At 43.7% G+C, this 21,657-nt stretch overlaps 3 protein-coding genes across 4 annotated transcripts; 2 read left to right on the top strand and 1 right to left on the bottom strand.

Annotated features, from left to right (window-relative positions):
* The first annotated feature begins 6,636 nt into the window (after positions 1 to 6,636).
* Positions 6,637 to 9,304, top strand: LOC144410184 (adhesion G-protein coupled receptor G4-like). The gene is made up of 7 exons (XM_078105062.1): positions 6,637 to 6,934; positions 7,091 to 7,220; positions 8,036 to 8,136; positions 8,287 to 8,491; positions 8,563 to 8,728; positions 8,845 to 8,994; positions 9,146 to 9,304. The coding sequence occupies exons 1-7, from the start codon at positions 6,742 to 6,744 to the stop codon at positions 9,302 to 9,304; spliced, it is 1,104 nt and encodes a 367-aa protein (XP_077961188.1). The 5' UTR covers positions 6,637 to 6,741.
* adgrg4b (adhesion G protein-coupled receptor G4b) lies at positions 9,203 to 13,345 on the top strand. The gene is made up of 10 exons (XM_078105172.1): positions 9,203 to 9,422; positions 9,499 to 9,602; positions 10,122 to 10,243; positions 10,440 to 10,708; positions 10,856 to 10,970; positions 11,401 to 11,479; positions 11,723 to 11,924; positions 12,297 to 12,398; positions 12,523 to 12,687; positions 13,092 to 13,345. Exons 1-10 carry the CDS (start codon positions 9,332 to 9,334, stop codon positions 13,226 to 13,228), a joined length of 1,386 nt encoding a protein of 461 aa, XP_077961298.1. The 5' UTR covers positions 9,203 to 9,331; the 3' UTR covers positions 13,229 to 13,345.
* A 515-nt stretch (positions 13,346 to 13,860) lies between these two features.
* Positions 13,861 to 21,381, bottom strand: adad2 (adenosine deaminase domain containing 2). 2 transcript variants are annotated; one of them, XM_040182879.2, is made up of 11 exons: positions 21,028 to 21,381; positions 19,845 to 19,914; positions 19,095 to 19,200; positions 18,805 to 18,847; positions 18,093 to 18,221; positions 17,563 to 17,713; positions 17,231 to 17,401; positions 16,836 to 17,047; positions 16,263 to 16,497; positions 14,920 to 15,052; positions 13,861 to 14,818 (listed from the first exon to the last, which is right to left on the bottom strand). In XM_040182879.2, exons 2-11 carry the CDS (start codon positions 19,898 to 19,900, stop codon positions 14,708 to 14,710), a joined length of 1,347 nt encoding a protein of 448 aa, XP_040038813.2. In that variant the 5' UTR covers positions 19,901 to 19,914; positions 21,028 to 21,381; the 3' UTR covers positions 13,861 to 14,707. The 2 variants fall into 2 exon arrangements, with proteins under 2 accessions (XP_040038813.2, XP_040038814.2); XM_040182880.2 differs by having other exon boundaries at positions 20,881 to 21,163.
* Positions 21,382 to 21,657: the final 276 nt, after the last annotated feature.

The raw sequence follows: 21,657 nt of genomic DNA, 5'->3' as shown, positions 1-21,657 counted from the left end.
TATGTGAATAATATTTCCTTCGCTATCCGTTTTGCTAAACGTAACATCTCTAAATGTGTAGCGTTTTGTTCATGTGTAATCTATTCTGGAAAAGGGGAAATGAGACTAAACCAAACAGCAGGCCAATAAAGGAAAAGAGCAGCTGGACAAAAACCTTTAGTACATTTACAATCGATGTGTGTCCGGCTTCTCTTATTACTTCTCTGCTTGTGAACGTCAGCTCATAAATACTTTGAGGTTACAGTTGAGAGGCCGAAGCCAATGGCGTTCCCTCCTGGTAGCCGATAGTCACACACACAAAAAAAACATGGACAGAATACATTACATACATACATTACATTTTCAAAAGACATTCATAAATAATCTCAGGAAACATTTACTTTTACTTCATCGCCACACTTAGCAAGTCCACTATCTATGGGTTTAGAGATTATTGCTATAATTTCAGACATTGTAACTTGATATCAGGACATGATAGAATCCAAGGTTTCCTAAATGTGAACTTGAACCTCTCGTTCTCGTTCACATTTAGCTCTGCGCTGTGACAGAAGCATGAATTGCAAATACGCACAATACTTTGATCTAATGATGCTGTGTGTGAGTCTACAAGTCGTTTGGAGCATTTGGAAAGGTCACGATTTATGACACAACCCAAAACACTACTCTGCATTGTATCTTTTTCTTTTAACCTGCACTCTCCTTAAAAACTCTCAATTCAAAGAAAGAGGACATTTGAATGCGCGACATTTAAATCATATTTAAGCTTTATGGATGCATCCGCTCCAAATTGAAATGAACTGCATACAACAGTGAGCGTCCTTTATTTTTTTAAATTAATTTAACATTTTAAAAGGTTGATAGTGACATACCACAAACTGCAAAAACTCATTACACATTATTGGACATTATTTTCATATATTAGTATGTTATGTTATATGTACATACACATCAATATAATTATAAAACGGACACAACCTCAAAAAAGGAGAAATGCTTATTTTAACATTTTTCTGTTAAGAGAAAAAAATATATGCAGATCAGCACCACGTACTAAAGGACATTATACTTTTTTTTATATTTATATTACATTTTAGTGATATAGCTTGACAATAATTTTGGAAGCCATAAGCGTTTGTCAGCGCTACAATGTCTTTGTGGGATTGATTACCTTTTTAAACTCATAAGATTATATTCAACATGTTCGTACCCATTTCTCTCTCTTCTCTCCTCCCCTCTCCTCCCCTCTCCCCCCCCCCCCACCCCCTCACCCATCACAGTAAGAAAACGCGTTCTCTGCTCCACCATCCGCGTTTGCAGAGACATCATTGTGGCTCCAACACTTTGAGGTTCTTTGCTTTGTTGCTGAACGTCTGGACCAGAATTGACCTTTAGCGATATTCTGGAATATTTTATTTTTGCAGGTAAGCACTTTCAAGGTAGTAACAAAACGTGGTCCTTAAAATCAGCATTCACAAATCTTTAGGTGACTTCAAATCATTATTCATAGATGAAGAAATAACTCATTTATTGATAAGAATATTGTATGATATGTCTATATTTAATGGATATTTCAGAACTTGCTTTATTCAGTTGAACTGAAAACAAATTTGCTCCGTTTCAGAATTGAATTATGGTTCTTGGAAGTATCCTGCATGTGTTTATCACCCTGTCTCTGTGGAGCAGTTCCATCACTATGGAAACAGGTGCGTTAAGTCACTTTCCATAAATAAATGTCATTCAAATCTGCATCAATCAAAATACTGTAATAATACAAAATAATATAATACATGTCATAGTTATTCATTGTTATGGTTACACAAAAGTAAGAGATATGATGGAACCCTGAGTTCTTTTTATCTCTTAGATTACAGCCTGCAGGCATCTGTGAGAAAGTCACGTTCATTGTAAATAAGGCAGGAATATCTAAAGTAAACACAGTTTACAGTAGTTAAACACTACACAGCTTCGCACTTACAAATATGTCATATATCTTCGTCAAAAACATGAAGCCAGCTTTTGTTGTTTTGTGTTTAATCATTAAAATAATCGTCAGTTGCAGCTATTTTGATGTAAGGTTCATAAATGGAGATTTCCCCACATGCAGATGTTACAGACTTTAAACATCAGGATTTTTAAATCTAATTACGTCAATTGTCTACATATCAACAGTACAATGACCAGACATTATCTTTTTCATTCGGCTCCACCCATCAGATGTACAAAAAGCATCTTCAGGAACGAGACATGTGCTCCTCCGTGCCGTGTGTTAATGATTTACTGCGTGTTGTGTGCGTCCGGCAGCCCCTCGGCTCAGCCTGTGGGGGGAGGTCGCTGACTTCACCTCCAACTGCAGCCAGTGGAGACTGAATGTGTCCATCCCCGACCTGCGGGAGCTCACCGTCTGCTTCAGCATGAAGTTCAAGGTACCGACGATGAACTCCCACAAGTCGTTCCCACGAGGACTAACCAGTTCAACTCTTTGTGAACCAAGTATAATAATTCATCTACCACATCTAGACCATTGAGGACTCCGCACCGTGGAGCGCCTTCGTGTACACGCATGCTGGGGTTCAGGGCACAGCGCTGGGCTTGGGGGGGAGGAAAGGTCGTTTAGTGGTGTGGCTGCTGGGGACGGAGTGGACCACTGCTGAGATCGTCCTCCGTCCGGCACAGTGGTACTCGCTGTGCCTGACCTGGACGCACGCTAAAGACCGGCCGGCCCTCTACGTCAACGGCAACCTGGTGGACATCCAGGCAGGTGGGTGGAGGGAGAGCTCCGAGCTCTGGGGAGGGAAAGAATGACAAAGAAAAACAGAGTCTCAACATACACGTTTTCTACTTTGGAGCCATTAGACACACGCCAGGTTATTTGTAGGCCTACTGGATCTTCATTTTGAGACAATCTGCATACCCAAAAAGCAGGACATAAAACGGTTTCATGACATTTTCTGCTGTTTCCTCCTCTCCTGCCTCACAACGTAGATTCAACTCCCTCCTTTATCGACTCGAGCTGCAAACTAGCCCCCGGTGTGACGCTTACTCTGGGTGCATCACAACCCTGGGTCAACGGGGAGGTCGTCTCGCTTCCCGCTCCGGTGGGAACATTATCTCTATTTCGATTCTGGGATCGAGAGAGGAGCCAACAGGAAGTGACGTCACTGAATTGCACAGAAGGCACCCTGGTGAAGTGGGAGAGGGACGACTGGGACGACTGGGACTCTCAGGCCTGTGCTCCGATCCCTGACCCCAGCCTGCGGTGCGGTGAGCCGATGGGACACTTTTACACGACATTTACGCCCCCCGGAATATGTTTTCTCTCATTATTTTCGACTAAAGTACAGCGTTTTATTTAAAATTTGAAAGCAAGAAGTTGGATTTTTTTCCTTCCCCTTTTCCCACAGTGTTAACGCACCGGTCGGTGATTCACTTTGAGGCAGTAAATGTTCTGTCAGTGTCATCGAGTGTTTTACAGCCTTTTCCATGCTTAAAGGTTTCCACCGTGGCTGCCTCGGCTTACTGTGTGTCCTCAACCCTCCAATACAATATTGACCCACTGTCTCTTTGTCAGTTCAGTAAATATAGAAGCTTTACTGTGATCAATAACATGACGATCGGGAGCATTTAATCATACAGCTGTCAGAGGTTGTGTTTTGTCTTTTTGCAAAGCTAGAACGAGCTGTGATGGACACCATAAAACTTTATGTTAACCTTTGTTTACAAGGCGGCGTCTGCATGTCTCTGATTGTGATGACTTGGCTGGGTTTGAGCAATTAACCCGTCTAGTTTTCTTTTTCACATTGTGGGAGTTATTGACATTATTGTCACCACACCACATTAATCACCTTAATTATTTTATTTATTTATCTTATTATTATTAAAAAAAATGTATCCAAAATATATCTACCAAATACTGAGTTTTGTACCATGGAAACATCCTTCACAATAATGATAATAATAAGAGTAAGGATGGTCTGCAATTCACCGTTGCTGCTGTGAACGTTTTCTTTACCTACGTTAACGCGTCCTTAACGGTGCTTTATATTTCCTTTGGCTGCTGGGCAGTATGGTCCTCTTACGAAGTGACACTGATGTTTGCCATCTTCCGTTATGACGGGAACAACACTGAGTTCTACACAGCGAGAGACATCGCACACAAATGGGTGAGAAACAAACAAGCATACAACAAGTGTGAGGCTGTATCTGTAAGAATTATACAGCTGTTGAATGAGTGCTATTTACGTTCTGTCCGCCCACAGCAAATCACAGCGATAACAACTGTTATCTGCTTTTTGTTGTTCCTGCAGCTCAGAGGGATTCTGCCAAACAGCATCTATTTAAACATGGTCTTTGTAACCAGGTAAGAGAACTGACGTTGACTCAATGCATTTCGTAATAAAATGCCTGTGAATGTCACGTCAATCAAACCATGTTTTTTACATTATTTGATGGAAGGGGAACCAATGGGTGATTAGTGTGCTGAGTTTCTCTGATCTCTGTTGCAAATCCAGTAAAGAAGACGGCCGTGTAAAAACAACCCATGAAGACGTCTCGGTACGTACGATCACACAGTTCTGGTCATCTACATTACAAGTTGACAGTGAAGTGATTTGGAAAATTGCAGCAAAGAAATAGTCTGTGCTCTCTGGTGGACAGACACTATACTTAGTCAACCATTGTTAGCCAATTTATTTGAATGAGATTTGTTCACCCCAATATTGATATTGGTAATAACGTAAAACAAATGTAATATTTTTCATGCAATGTTTCTTTTAATTCTTCAGGTGTGGTGGTCTCCCCTTCATACGAGGTAACATGGCTCAGGGTTTACTGTTATACTTAATGATTTCAGATTTTATGATCACCATATAATGGGATTTGGGTTGGGCAATGAGATGGTAAACTATGGATGAACTGGACATGGAGCGTTTCAACAATAAGTCCTCAACAAACACACTGAATTTAAGGCGTCACAAGACATAATATGAATGAAACGCTGCAGTAGTGAACAGTAAAGACACTGAGTCTCCCCTGTAGGTTCGACTGCCTGGTTCATGTCAGCGTTATCCCCAGCTTGGATGTGGCAGATGTGCAAAGGGAGATGCTCTCCAGACTGGGTGACGTCTACTACGACCCCAACGGTCAGCTGTGGCTGAAGGCCGACATGGACAGCCTGCACACCACGCCCGTTGGTAGGAAGCCGTCTTCACTTCTCCGGGTGCGTCGGGGGGTGAAACTCATTATGGTTCCTGGATTGTCTTTCTGGTTTTTCCAGATAATTTCTCCGTTGTCCCAACCGATGTGGCCACAGGCACAACCACCACATTTAAACCCACAACCTCCATCAGTGCCAAGAGCACCTCAACGAGCGCCCCAACGAGCGCCCCAACGAGCGCCCCAACGAGCGCCCCAACGAGCGCCCCAACGAGCGCCCCAACGAGCGCCTCAACGAGCGCCCCAACGAGCGCCCCAACGAGCGCCCCATCGAGCGCCCCAACGAGCGTCTCAACGAGCGCCCCAACGAGCGCCCCAACGAGCGCCCCAACGAGCGCCTCAACGAGCGCCCCAACGAGCGCCCCATCGAGCGCCCCAACGAGCGCCCCAACGAGCGCCCCATCGAGCGCCCCAAGGAGCACCCCAACGAGCGCCCCATCGAGCGCCCCGACGAGCGCCCCAACGAGCGCCCCAACGAGCGCCCCAACGAGCGCCTCGTCCAGTGCGACCCTTGCAACCTGCATCACGACAAGCCCTGCGAATATCTCGGGTCAGTCTGGTCATCAGCCGCAGAAATGCTCTCCATTACAGTTCTGTGTGGATTATTAGAAGGTTTTCATTTTGTCTGGATGCCCCCTGCAGAGCTGTTTTTTGAGGTTGCAGTGAATGTTTCCATAACGGGGGAGTGTGACCCTGTGCAGGTTCTTTCCACCTGGGTATGTCTGGCAGAATGGAATAGTTTAGAAAGGTTTTAGGTATTTAACAAAGACTTTTCTTAGTTGTGACCTCTGACCCTCCGCAGCTTAACTCGAGTCTACCTGACGACAAGATGGTGGTGCTTGACTTCCAGCTGCTCCCCAAAGTTCAAAGGTACAGTATGTGATGAAGCTGCTACACCCTCGACTCACCACGCATGAAACATTTTAGTGACTGATCTCCCTTCCAGACATCATCCCAAACTGCCTGCAAACTTCTCTACATATGACAGCGTAAGTAAACATAAAAAGCTCTCCTGTCACAAATGCAACTCTGATTATATGCAATTATTTGCACGTTGAAATAAAGCGAGAATCCCAACTTTGCAAGCTAAGCTAAGTATCTGTAGTTCCACAGTCAATGTAGAGACATTAGAGCGGTATAAATTGTCTGCAAAGAAAAAATAAGTGTATTTTTGTGATAACTATCCATTTAACATTCAACATTTTTATGAAAAGTGTTTTGCTACATCATTTGAGAATTTTATTTCGGGTGACGGTGTAAAACCGTTTTCCAGTAAAACCTGTAATGGTAAAATATTTTTCAAGGGTAAGCAGATGTTTAGAAGTTAAATTATTGAATAGTATCTTCAAAATAAGCATATACAAAGTTATCAATATTTGTATTTCTTTCAGGTGTTTGCGCGCAAAGTTTCTAGGTATGGATCACGTGGCGCTGCACAATTTCACTCAAATTCAGCTTTGAAATTCATAAATGAAATATATCCATTCAAAGAACATGATATTTCCTGAAAAGTTATATTATGAGTAACTCATGCAAAGGCCTTTGCAAACAATAACTAACTATTTCACGGACTGCAGAGAGAGCTGTATTTTCCAGGTCCGGGTCATGATGTTGCCGTCAGACACACAGGAAACGGAAGAGCAGATACGACACCCACTGCTGGTGCCTTATAGCGACGGATCGATCTCCATAGCAACCGAGGACATACAGATAAGCCAAATTTGTGAGTTAGGTTCATATTCAATAAAAGTTGAAGAGTATAACAATTTGAAACTGAATAAAATGCACTTAACAAGTGATAAGGTCTGTTAAGTAAAGACGAGATTGTCTTGAAACAATTAATCTTTTCTATTTTCAACATCCTCCCACCGTTTTTCAGTGATACTGAAGTGCAACGCAGAAACCCGGCTGACGCGGAGAGGACTGTTTCAGTGGCCGTATACTTCAGGAGGAACAATTGCAAGTAGGCCGTGCCCCAAAAACCCTCAACGCAACGCCACTCGCCTCTGGTGAGCACACACGCTTTATTTCTTCATTTTTAATACCCGCCTGCTTGAATATAGTTACAGGATCAAAACATATTCAAACCGACAAAAGATTTGTTTTGTACTTATTTGCTGGGTGTGTGACGGGATAATTTTCTTCTAATGAATCAAAATTGAAAACTTGAAACATAGTAAGAGTTGTCTGCTGAATATCACTGAAACTTACACCAAACTCGTGGTTTTTCTCCAGATTACTCTTCTCTTCTTTGAGTAGGAATCATTTCCACTTACCAAAGAAAGCTTACCAAATTCGTAAATACACAATAAATTGGCTAAGTGACATTTTCTGATGTTTACGAGCACTAAAGCAGGTGAACGCCAGTATATCGAACGCTTCCTGTTGTTGCTGCTTTTTCACTGAACTCGTTACCTGCAAATAACTCCTCATAAAGTGTCTTTGTGTATTCAGCAGGTGGACAGCGTCCACACAAATTTAACACATGAATAAATACAGTTCTACTGGTCGTCGATTACCTCCGTCGGTACATATTTTGAATTTGCTGTGTCACTGTGTCCAAGACCCTGTGTGTTGGAAAGGTTTTTATTGATGGCCACTCATCACCTAAGGCTGTGCTGTAAAATCATTAATCAAGAGGCGGTTTGGGGTTAATTGCGGATTAAACGCCAGATCAAACACCTGTGCATCTTCTGCTTGAGCGAGACTCATGGAAGCATGAATTACCGACTGAAAGAGTGGATGCATCAACTGTAAGTTAAATAGAAGAAGAAAAAACAACAATTTAGAGACCCTCTCCTCCTGCCCCCCCCCCCCCCCTCAGTAAACTGTGCCTCAATACCAACTGGCTCGCTCCGGACTTGAAAGACTGTCACCGGGTGGTGGAGACCATCCCTGATCTGGATCACGTCGAAGTCACTGCTGGTCTGATACGCACGTTTTTTACTTTTTGTCTGCACCGTTAGTAATTCTAATAGAATCAATTACACAAGTCCAAAGAATCAGCCAGCAGAGGAACAGTTTTGCACGTTTTAAATTCCCAAACCAACAACCAGTTGTGTCATTTACCTGCAGACAACGCACTGGACGTGGTGGTGATGATCGAGGCTTTGCTCAGAGACCATTCAGCACTCAACTACCAGGAGCTGCTCACCATCCTCAACAAGCTGCAGGACGTTGTAAACCTCAGCAGGGTCACACCGAACCTGGGCCAGGCTCTTATCGACACCCTCTCCGACATCCTGGAGTCTGACAGCGACCTGCTGCCTTTTACCAACACGTGAGAGCGCGACCTCTTCAATTCGTCTCTCTGTTTATCATCTGGTCACCCTGATCTGTGCTCCCCACCAGCATCCTGAACATAACGGATGCTGTAGGAGACGTGATGGTGGACTACCAGGGCTCCTTCACTCTGGTGGCTCCTGCCATTGCCATGTCGGTGGTGGATGTGGTTCCTGGACAGTTTAGCAGTTTGACCTTCGGGGTGTCGTCTGACCGCGCCGGCACGAAGCCAGAGGTGAGTGAAGTAACAGCAACCCACAACGCCCCCCCCCCCCTCCTCCCTCCCCCGTCATGTTGACTGTGCCTTTAAAAAAAAAAAGGTGAATGCATACATTTCCCTCCATGTTGCAGATATTCATCAACAAGTCTCCCTTCAACGGCACGGTGGCTTTCATCTTCCTGCCGTCTGCCCTGCAGCACAGCTTCCCGCAGAGCGGCTCGGCCCAGAGCCCCCCAGCGCGGGTCAAGTTTCAGTTCTTCGGCATCCCGATGCTCTTCAAGGTGAACCGTGTTCAATGGATCGGTCAAAGACCAAAAAGGGGGAACATGCGATTCCACGCGAATGTGTGTTTGAAACATCAGTGTTTTATTTACACTAAGGCGTTATGTTCAGAGAAGCAAACCTGCACCTGCGTCGCGTCATTACTTTCAGGAGAGCCAAAAGGGGCGGAGCCTCAACACCTTTGTGGTGTCAGCCAGCGTGACCAACGCCAGCGCCCCGGTCAAAGACCTGGACCAAGACGTCAGGGTCACGCTCCGCCATCTCGTTCCCAATACAGTAGGATCCACTCTGCTCATAAAACATGGCTAACTTCTGAAGAACGTAAAACTGGGATGAATGACTTTGATTGACAAAAGCTTTACATTTGCACCTGTGTCAAAGCTCCATAAGGACGTGCAGTGTGTGTACTGGAACTTCAATAAAAACCGTAGGTCCTGCTCTTAATCACCACTTTCACCGCTGCAGGAAGCGTGTGATTCTAAACGTCTGTGTCGTCCCCGCAGAAGGACTCGGAGGCTGGGACGATCACGGCTGCAGGATATCCAACAGCAGCTCCGACTACACGACGTGCCTGTGTGATCATCTCACGCACTTCGGAGTTCTTCTGGTAGGGCACTTTGATCGCTTTTGTAGCTCACGGCCCAGAGAAGTGTTCCGACCCAAATGTACCAGCAGAGGGAGATCAGAGCGAAATGTATGCAAATGAACTAATACCACTAAGTCTGACCCAAATTCATTATTCTGGATTAGTCCAAGTCTCTGTAAGAAGAGCTTCCTATCCTCTAGTGACAGAATGCTTTCAAATCAAGCACAACCTTCAGTGCAGTGATGCTGAAAGCAGCCAGAAAGCTAAAAGCTGAAATGAATTTGAAAAATGGCTGAAAAGACAGAAATAAGAAAAGCTGAGATGATTTAAACATTCTTTGTAATAATATTAGTAGTAGTATAAGACGTAGTTGTGGTACTGGTAGTACTAGCAGTATAAAAAGAGTAGTAATATCAGTTGCAGCGTCACTACTACTAGTAGCAGTAGTGTTTTTAGTACTATTACTACTGAGTGGTCCTCCTGCTAGTTTTGTCCTCGTAGTACTGCGAGGACAGTCACCGTTGTCGTCTGTGCGTCTAGGACGTCTCCAGGACGCGGCTGGACGCGGCTAACGAGCAGATCCTGACCATCATCACCTACGCCGGCTGCGGCGTCTCGTCGGTGTTCTTGGGAATCACCGTTCTCACCTACACGGCCTTCGAGTGAGACCCCAGAACGCAGAGTTGTCTCGTTTTTTTTCCCTCCGCGCCGGCGCAGCACATGAACACTGCTGATCAGTGACCAGTTCAGCACTAGAGCGGATACATTTGACCCTTAGTTAGATAGCAAGGACGAGTGAGGTGTGACCACATACGCGCTCTGATCTTCCCTCACGCTTCATCTCCGTCCCGTTGTCAGAAAGCTCCGTCGAGACTACCCCTCTCAGATCCTCATCAACCTCTCCCTGGCGCTGCTGGGCCTGAACATGGTGTTCCTGGTCAACTCCTGGCTGTCCTCCTGGGGCGTTTATGGCCTGTGTGTGGCCGCGGCGTCCACGTTGCACTACTTCCTGCTGGCGTCGTTCACCTGGATGGGATTAGAAGCCGTCAACATGTACTTTGCGCTCGTCAAAGTCTTCAACGTCTACGTGCCGTCCTACATCCTCAAGTTCTGCGCTCTGGGATGGGGTGAGCCACGTGATCCGCTGGCTGTCGGCTCGCCTTCGGGCCCAAAACGCACTCCGATTAGACGTCGGCGTTGAACAAATGTTTTTTTTCACGAGCCTCGCCTTCGCGGGAGTCAATTGTAACCCTGTCGCTGCACTGGTCCTCCAGGGATCCCTCTGGTGATCTGCGTCCTGGTGCTCGTGGTGGACAGAGAGGCCTACGGCAGTCGCCTCTACGCCGATGCTCCCAGCGGCTTGGAGCTGTTGGGCGACTCTGACAGCTTGTGAGATTTTCTGTTTGTCTTGGGGGGTTTATTTGAAAAGCACAGGGTTCGATCAGCAGTAAAGATCAATGAGTATAAATTACACTCTTTGGTCATTAACTGTTAAAGCAAATACCAACTCACATCCAAAAGCAACTAACGTATTAAACAGGAATATTAAAGCAACTAGAGTTAAGTGCATAATGTTTTTAATTATTTTTTCTTTCTTCTTATCTGATTAAAGGTCTATATAGTGTTGACCTACACATCTTAAGCACACTTTTTCCCCTCAGATGTCACATTTTGCTCCACCTTCTTGTTAATGTAAGACGCTCTTGCGTGTTGAAGGGCCGAACTGAAAGAGTTGTCATATGAAATCCAGATTCCAAGTTTTAAGCCATTCCTACTTGTGTTACTTTCCATTTTCTCATTGAAACCATTGTTCCCTCAGCTGTTGGCTTCAGGACAACGTGACGTTCTACGTGTCTGTCGTTGCCTACGCGTTGCTGGTCTTTCTCTTCAACATTGCGGTAAATAATTCCAACATTATAATTCCATTTCTATATACACACATTTGTATTATATGAAGCAACATCTACAATTAGACAGCGCTTCGTCCTGACAACGCTCGACAGCCACAACAGCCTTTATATTTAATATTCTAAACTCAACAATCCTCCAATTAATACCTCGTTAAAGATCACCAGCCTACTTATATTTAAAATGTAGAATTGTTTCGATTGAATCCAGCCTTCTGTCGCATCTCCTTCCAGGTCTTTGTGGTTGTGCTGATCCAGATTCGCCACATGCGAGCCAACAGCCCGGCTGGGACCCGCAGCGGACTGGTGCACGACCTGAAGGGAGTGGCCAGCCTCACGCTGCTGCTCGGACTGACGTGGACGCTCGGCTTCTTCACCTGGGGGCCGGCCAGAGTGCTTCTGCTGTACCTCTTCGCTGGACTCAACACCCTGCAAGGTTTTTACGTTTCACCAAAAGATGCTGCTGGATGATGGAATGTCATATAAGCATCATTGGTACACACAGAGGTGGCATCTACGCTCAGGATAGCGGTAAATAAATTGAGGGAAGGTTGACGAACCGCAAATGGCGATTTCCTCAACATTTCGGTTGACACACACAGTTCAGAGGAAATCGGTTAAAAGAAGAAGGGAATCTGATGCAACGGTTTCTTAACTGCCTTTAGCTCCACTGGTGTTTGTTATGCTTTCTTCTTCCTCTGAGAGTGTCGCAACAACAGCCGGCCACTTACTTCTTACACTGCAATGCCTTGCTCAAGGGGGCGTTAGAACAAATGAGTTGTTCAGCCCTTTTTATTTGGTTTTCCAGGACTTTTCATCTTCCTCTTCCACTGTCTGATGAAGGAAAATGTCCGCAAACAGTGGAGGATTCACCTCTGCTTTGGACGTTTCCGACTTGATGAGCACTCTGGTATGGAAGCCCCACATCGTATGACGTGATTGTATCATATAATCACTGTTAATGAAGGCAGAGATGTTATTCAATTACAATGCAGGCAAATCTGGGCTTTATTTTGTGATTTCTGATTTTCCAGAGTGGAGCCATTCTGCCTCAATTGGAGTAATAACCAGACCCAAATCAAATCCTCCAAGAGCATTAGTACCATCGGTCTGCTCGGTCAAGTCCAGCTCCACAGACAGCACATCGGCTTCCTCCGACTCCAGCCAGAGAACCTCATCCTGCAAGAGACCAAACTTGGGTGAGCAAAGCTTATTCATACTTAATAATTAATACAAACTCTCCACCATAAATATCATCTTAGCACACGCAACATTCAAAGTGTTCTATCAAATGTTGTAATTCATCTTAGATTAGTTTGAAATGATTACAATCAGATTTAGTCTGACTAAATAAGAAGAGGCTGCTAGAATCCCTGTGAAGGTCACTGCGTTCATCAATGACACGGACATTAAATAATTACATGAACACTTTGGTAAAGGAGCCTGAAAGGACAGGATTGTCATTTCCTCAAGAGGTTTCCTTTGCCATCCGACAGCTCACTTTGGGTTCAACTTCCAGTCACGTATTCTCAAACTACACACGAGAAAACCTGTTTGTTTTTTTCCACACACCTAAATTGTTTGCGGATGTTTAATCTTTTAGGCCTTTTTGTGAATTCCCTGGCTCTCCCTCGTGCCCAGAGAAGCACCGTGGCTCCAGATGCTCTGCCTTCCCACAGGGAGATGAACCAGACACCTGGATGGAGGAATCACTTGCTTGTCCAGCAGGAACAAAGATAAGAGACACAGGAGCAGACATATGCAGACATGCTAGAAACTATCATGGGAGTGTTAGAAACTGACACTGCAGCATTGACGTGTATTGTACTTGAATAAAGACCACAGATGTGACATTCATGGCTTTGTATTCCAGCTTCATTAGATCATTTTACCATGCAATTCTATTGTTTTCGCTAAATATTGTAAAAGAGCCTGTAATTATTTAGACACGAGTGGTTGATTCTGTTCCAAGGAGGAAATGGTTGCCAAGCAACTGGTGAGTGGAGCCGTGGCGACAATAGGCTGTGGCATCGGTTTGTATGAGGAAATAATACAAATTTGACCTCAAGACGATGGAAGGGCTCGACGTGTTCCCGTTTCACCTCAATTTGTGGCCCAAAAATGGGTCCTTGATCACTTTGATGAGATTATGAAGAGATTAGCACTCCATCATTGAATGGACCGCCTTGTTCATAAAATAGAGGTTTTGAATATACGACTGGAGAGGATTGTTGGCATCGTGGAGACGTCTCTGGAATCCACACTCCATGAACTTCTCCCCATAAAGTTTGAGTTAGTCTGGTGGGGTTTTAATGAACCGTAGGGCCTTGAAAACAGCTCACCATTTGCACACCAAGAGGCTGGAAACAGACTTCACAAAATTACGTTTCCATTTTTATTTATCAACTAGCAGAGTATTTGAAGTCCGAGGTTTGTGCGGCGTGTAAGTTCCAGTTGAACTAATATTCTATATATTGTGTAAGTATAAGTGTCTACAGAGCCTCCCACTCTATGTGCTCTTCTTTGTCTTTACAATAACAATAATGGCACAATCGGACAACTACCGTGGGCTGTAAATCAAGCCTTCATTTTGCCAGATCTTCTTTAGCAAACAGAAGTCCAAAGTGAAGCAGTGACCCAATCTTAAATTGAAGGTGTTACTATTCAATAACCATCACTGTGCAATCGACATCTACTTCATAATGATTAGTTAAAACAAAAAAAACTGCTTGTGATATTGATAAAACAATGTGTGCTGTCAAATGGGCAACTAATAAAGTAAAATATTATAACATTTTACACCAGGAACATTCCCCAGTTTGCCAGAGTTTAATCTGATCCCGTTATAATGAGATACTATTTATGTAAACCCTGGACAAGTGCCTGGACGGTTGAATTTATTGGGTGGCACAAGAACACAAACTACTTGGATACAAATGTCATCCTGAATCATATTGCAACCCAATTTTACTTGACATCAAGAAAGAAAAGTTATCTATGCTTAAACACCATGTTTCTTTTAGCCAACAACCAACTCAAACTGACAACTTCTTGGTGGTGCAGGACGGTAGGGGCACCTGCACAAACTGAAAAGAGCAACATTATACAGAAAACTAAACTTACTGTGAACAGCTGCTAAATGAAGTTTGGCACAAACAGCAGTAAACAAAACATCCAGAGGAACTAAAACGTCTTCGTGCAATGTTACCGAGGGCACATTCAAGAGCCAAAGCAGTCCACCAGCTCTTTTGAAATCCAAGGACCTGCACGATTGCTCAGAAACCGTTGCTTGACCAGATCTTTGACTTTCTGGTAGACGGCGGCTTCCGCCTAGAAAACAAACCATATACAACCTAATGAGTCACTGTGATCTAATAAATGATATATAAACACCATTAAGACACGTGTAGTCATCTCTAGCTGACACCCACCTTGACGCTGCGGTAGGTGGGGAGATCCAGCAGATAGCTCTGCTCACTCAGCTCTGCAACTCGGAGGAAATAACTGTAGAGGGCTCTCTTGCAAAGTCTGCTGGAGAAGCCGGTCCCGCTCACATATGGAGATCTGGGGGAAAAGAGAGAGAGAAAAAAAAAAAAAAAAGAGTCCAATGAAAGGCTACTCTTGAATTAATAGTCTTTCATACACTGTATAATATATTATCCAACGTCACAACGTCTGTTTTAAAGATTCTTGAATCCTGCACCATTTGCCACCTGTGTTGTTAAATGTAGACAAACCAATAAATAACAAAAGCCGCTGTGGTTATTATCTCTGCTACAGGAAATTCCAGCCTTTGCGTTTTGCAGTAAGTGTAACATCCCTCAGCAGTGATTCCTAAAGAAGCTAGCCAGTTAATGCGGCGCCCTGAGGGGTCGCTGGTGCTGCTTCCAGTATCCACTCGTAAGCCTACAGGCTGCAAAGGTAAAGCGTGTTTGTGCACTGCGTTTAGTGCCTTGTTCTTAAAGCCATTCACCTCAAACACTATTTTTGAGATGGCTGTAAGAGGGGATAGAATAGCTCACCACGACAATGCCTACAGCAAATAGGCTCTCGTTGTTAAACAATATATTGTACATATAATGTATTTTTCCACACAGAATTCAAGAGATTTTGGTGCAAGTCAAGACGTTTAAGAAGCAATTAAGAGCGTCAGTGATTGAAAATAATTTGAATGTTTTTGTTAGTAGGTGTTTTTACCATTCTTTGGATTTCTCCTCACCTCACCCTACACGCTGTAGGTTCTGTATTTCTTCCCCTTAAATGTATTCTCTTTTTTCATTTCCTATTTATGGGTTATTGTGTAAAAACCCTGACACTTAAAACCGCTGTCGCTCATAAAACAAATGGTTCAGGCTGCAGGACAGAAGCTGAAATACAGAGCAATGCTGCACGCGGCAAAGCAAGATCTCAAATCTATTCTGGGCTGTAATCTCTGCTCAAGGACAATGCGGCCTCCAGTGAGAGCCACGTCTGTGTCGCATTCTAGCTACTGGACATCAGCAGTTGCCAGAGATGGCAGGAGCCCCGGGCGTCTCTCAGACTGTCAAATAAGCAAACTGCATCACGCCCTGCCAGCAGTTGTACTTCCTCCATGGAACCGGCTGCAGGAGTGTAAATGAGGTCTAAGCTCTCTGCCAGCCCAGCCCAGCACATCACAAAGGTTGAAGGCAGGGATGAGCTTAGGTTTCTTTACATCTTAAAATGAGGGAAATTTTAACATCATGCCCATGTGCAAAAAAGCTGTTGAGTTCTTGTAAACAGGTTTGTATCCTACCCGCCGATGATGAAGCCTTTTCCGCTGTCCAGAACTTCAACGTCCTTGTCTCCGAGGCACCAGTTGATGCTGAGGTTGTCATGCTTGGAGGTGCTGCTGCTGGGCCCCACGTAGTCGCCATAGAGACAGAAGATGTTGTGTTTTTTGTAGGATGGCGGCAGAACGTCTTCCCAGCAATCACCCAGTCGCATGTTGGTGATTTCTGACACGTCCTCATTTAAAAGCTTCTGACCGGCTAAATAAACAACAAGAAAATCTTTTCAAACAGGTGGAACCAATTAATCCATGTGAAATGACATCTAATTTCACATTAAAATCTTTTAAGATTACTTTCTCCATTTCAGCTACCAAAACCAAGCTCACCTCTGTTACATCACATGTAAGAAAATACACTTTCACTTTTTGGAACTATTCCTCAGCTTATATTTAGTATGCAAGAGTTTTCCTAGATAACTATTGCTGAAATAATACAAATCAGGGCGTTTCCTTAAATGTTTAATAGTTCCTTTGAAGGCTCCCTATATAAAATTCAAAGCAGCAACATAGCAATCCATCAACTTTCCGTCTCTTTACCTAGCACCATGCTGCTGATGTAGAGGGGCTGGATGAAGTGGCTCAGCAGTGCACCCTGCAACCCGGTGACGGTCCAGCGGCAGAGTTTGTCACTACCGGACATGCAGCAGACTTTGGCCCCCCACATACTCGGGTCAAGGTTGGGCACAGGGACCAGCAGGCCCTGGGAGTGATACTGCAGCTTCATAGTCGTCCAAATATTCACACGGCCCCTAAAGAGGACAGTATGCATTATTATCTTAAGGAAACTAATAATGACAACATGTTTCACAACCTTTGAAGGATGATACCATCGTCCCAAGCAAGATCTACTGTTTTGGAATTTCTATTGTCCCGTTGCATCTCTGAAAAACTCTAGAGAATATCGCTAGAAGGAAATAAAACAAAAACAATACTTAAAGTAGAAGCTGTTAGCTGCTCCTGCAGGACACTGATTGGTGTAGAGATGCAGACTGGTCTTGGGTTTGAGCTGAAGCTGGGGGCCGTCTGCACTTCTCTCAAAAACACACATCTCCTTGGCCTTTGGATCCGCATCAAAGAACAGCAGAAGCTGTTTGTACAGAAACCTGAACAGAAGCAAGAAAATACCATTCCAACACCGGCACAGTGGATGCACCAGAAGCACCATCGATAGCACAAAAAAAGCTATATACATATTATTAGTATTTATCGTTCCAATTTAGTGAATTAGGGCCCTCGTTGAAAGTTACATCAGCAGGTTTCGTACCTTTTGAGAGCCCGTCTGGCGATGATGATTGCGTGGCAGTCATGGACCATGGTTCCATTGTAGCGAAGCCACTCACTGCAGCATGAACGGCCCGTTCCCAGAGCCACCACCTTGTAATGCTGGTAGGGACCAGCTGCTGTATCCAGCAGTTCTGTCGAGAAAAAAGGTACGCGGGGGACATTTAACTATGAGGTGAAAAAAAAAACATTGCACATGTTCAACAATACATTTTGAAAGCTTTGATTGCCTGAGCTTTGATACGACTCGTAGGTCACAGCCGATCAGACGCTCAATAACCAAAAGAGAGGCAGCACTTCGGCTTTAAAATGTCAGAATTGTGGTTGACAGGCGTGGTGATGTTACTTGTGCAGTTTCCCTGTTTTGGATCAGTTATTTAAAACACCATTACATATTTTTCTATGTGGATGGAGACTTTATTTTTGTACAGCCAATTAAATATTACATCTACAATAGGGAGACATTTGCGAAAGTATGCTAAAAAAGGTATATAATATAATGATAAACGATACCTCTCAACAAGACAAAAGCTGCCATGTGGCTCTTGCAGCCGTAGAAATCAGGAAACATCTTCAGGAGGCTGTCAAACTTCTCACTACTTATTGCTGCCATGAGACTCTTGTGCCAGTTAGATCTCCGAGCTAGAAGACGGGAATAAAACCCAAACACAGCCACATATAAAGAATTAAACTTATTGTGGACATCACAATGTTGTGAAAAACCCCTTTAGACATTAGTATATAATATGGTAATAAGATACTACTGCACTGTACCGGGTAGTAAAAATCTCTTTACTTGATGTAACCGTTTTGTTTTCAATCACAGACTCAGTCTAAAATACTTTTACCACATTTAGGGGGGGGGAATCGATGGCAGCGTTCCTCTAGGCACCCCCCCACCCGTCGGCTCGACCATCTGCACACCCACCCACCGACCATTCGGGTCCTCGCCCCTCCCTTTCACTCCACTAAAGATATAAAGTGACTGCTTTCCGGTCTTCCCCACAGAGAAGACCAAAACAATTCACCACTTGGTTGTGGAGTGCCCGGAAAGCCAATAGTCCAGATTACAGGAGGTTTGTTCGATTTACTGTGGCTTTCAAGGAGAAGTCCTTAACTGCCCTGAAGACTAAACTAGAATTAGAGACAACAAATTGAGTGTCAGCGACAACAGGGAGCAAAATTATGATTATATAATCAATGCGGAAATCAGTGGGCGACGTACCATGGAGAGACTGGGCATTGTGGTCGTCATCAGAGCAGTCATCCTGAAAAAACAAAATCAGTCTAGAAAAAGATAGATTTTGGTTTTCGCTCATCAACTTTGAGCCTACGTATTTATTGCCCCAGCATCGAGCTGTTAAGACACGTCAGCACATCTTAACAGACAAGATGGACCATCTGAATGTGAGATCAATGTTGAGAATATATGCTGTTGTTCAGTTCAATAACCCAAAACAGTTCACATATAGTCTTTGCTAGGGAACTTTAGCAAAAACCTTTCCATTTCTCTACCTCATCTTCCAATAGGCTGTCTCCAGGTGTATCTTCGAGTGGTGGGATTGAAGCAGTTTCCTCCTCTTCGTCGTCGGAAAGAAGGAGCTCAGCAGGGAAAGCTTTCCTAAGACAGTAACATAGCAAGTGATCCTCTTTAATTGTAACCATACATCTTAACCACAAACTCACAGCGCTATCTTAACAGATATGTCAAATTAAATATAACATCAATGGCAGTTAGTTATGAACACATTCTGGCCACGTTGGAAGAAGGATGAAGGTAAAGTCTCACTCATGCATGGATTCTTTTTTCTTCTCTGCATGTAATAAATAGCACAAATGAGATCACATGCTTATTTTAAATTTCAGATATTCAGCTGAAAAATTCAGAAATGAATTCATGTGCTAAAAAGCAAATCAATGGATGCGCTGAAGAATTGTGAAAGCAGGATATTAGCAGTTACCAAACAAAATAGTTAATCTCAAATATACAAGTCTTCCTGTTTGCTTGTTGCGAATATAACGTTGTTTAAGCTTCAATACAAATCATTATTACTTCGTTATTTGTTTCGCAATATTAATGTTGGCAACGCATGCATTTATCACCATGCTTGCCAGAGCCAACTACATTTTTGACATTTGATGCTTGAGAGCTGTAATTTCCTTCTCTTCTTCATTTAACGCCTGACCGATGATGTGACCCACAGGTCCTTTTGGAGACATTTCCCTGCAGGCTTTTTTTCTTTGACTTTTCTTATTCCACCTCACCTTATTCCAGCAGCACCCGGGGTTGCACCATACTTAAATGCCTCTTGGTATTCCATGATTTTCACAAATCCTGTAGAAAAACAATGATTTTAAGATACTGTGAGGGTTACAACTTCAAAGCTCCGCCAAACGCCAACTGTAACACCATCACTAGAATACGTATTTACTAAAGCAATAAGAGTACGAATACGAGAGGCTCTACTTTATCGTCCAATAATGTAACAGTTCGGGGTGTTGTTAGGCTCGACGCGGAGGTTTTATAACACTGTTAGCAGCGAAATTATAATTAGTTAGCAAATAGCTGCCTTCCAGCACGAACTACTATTTGCCTCCAAACGTTGTGTATCGCATTTCAGTAGTCTAGACAAAAAATATAGTCCCCGTACGTGCGTGTAAACAGCATCGGGTCCCGCAGCATCTCATTCATTCACATCGCTCGGTCTAAGGTCGCGCAAAATCTGGTCAACGTTAAATGCTATTTGATGCTTTTGTATCGTTCATAAATAGTCTATTTAATGTTCGATATTTGGGCCGTTGGTGGCAAAGAAACTGACAGTTTTAACAATGGGACCGGGCTGTTACCAGCCCATTATTAGTGTTAATCAATGCAACGTTACACCAAACGTACAGCAGCTAGCTACGATGGACGACGTTCAAGCGATCACACGTAACGTTAACGTTAGCTAATGCTTGTGTAGCTAACGTCAGTTAACATTAACGTATTAACGTTAGCTACCGCTAGCTAACGACGAGCTAACCGCAAAGTGGGCTTGTTTTTCAAGGGGAACCCAGTTGGCTCCCCTTGAAAACGCAAGCTGTAAACATTTTATATTTAAAATATTTTAGGAGAAATCCGTGGAACTAAAACATGTCAGCTAACGTTGACTTCCAATGTATCGCTAGTCGCCGGGATATCTTAACGGAATTCTGCTTCAGGGTAACAGACAAACGCCGCCATTACGATAAAAAAAATACGTTTCTATGACGATAAACGATTTAAACATAAATTGACGCCACATATTATTCCCAAGTTTACCTCCAGGCCAACGAGAATAAAGGTAACGTGACGGTCTCCGGATCCGGACAGTTTTTAGCTAACTATCCGGTAAAACTATTGATACAACATTATCGTGTGATGTTTTCAGGAGATTTGATGGTGTTTAAGTAGCCGTTAGCTCTTTACCTTTTAACTCAGTGTGTCCAGGTAGTGAGAGGGCGGCCACCTGCAACGCAGACACGTAAGGGAGGGGGGCGGGGCGATCCCCAGGTGATGACCACAGGCCCAATGACGTGCCAGTGGTGGCCCTTTTTTAAAATGTAAATCCGAGAAAGTTTCTTCCTAATATTTCCATTTTTGCTCTTATAACACTGTTCTCTATGTTGACAAAAGTATATGAACACAATTCCCCTGGTTTATCTCAGTGCGTCTGGGTCTGGGTTGAGGTCATGAGTGTGCAGACCAAGTCAAGTTCCTCCACACTAAACCGGGAGAGTAATTTCTGTCCTGCTGCTTTGTGCACTGGCTTCTTGTCACGATGGAACACGATGGAACTGCCTCGGGTTAGATATCACAAAATATCAACGTGTGCTGTGGCATTCAGATTTCCCTAAATTGGAACTGAAAGGCCAGTTAAAGCCATGAAAACCGCTGGGACTAAAGTATGACTTTACAATCCTTTTAGTGCATAATGCACATACAAGATATTTGGAAATTATTACAAATAAGAGGATGAGCATATAAAACGAGACAGATACCTGGATGCAACTGAGGTATCAGTTCAAAATACACATGTTGAAAACAGGAGGATGTCCG

Source organism: Gasterosteus aculeatus, chromosome 7 (assembly GCF_964276395.1).
Source record: "Gasterosteus aculeatus chromosome 7, fGasAcu3.hap1.1, whole genome shotgun sequence".
Lineage (NCBI taxonomy): Eukaryota > Metazoa > Chordata > Actinopteri > Perciformes > Gasterosteidae > Gasterosteus > Gasterosteus aculeatus.
This window is presented reverse-complemented; position numbering and strand designations above follow the sequence as displayed.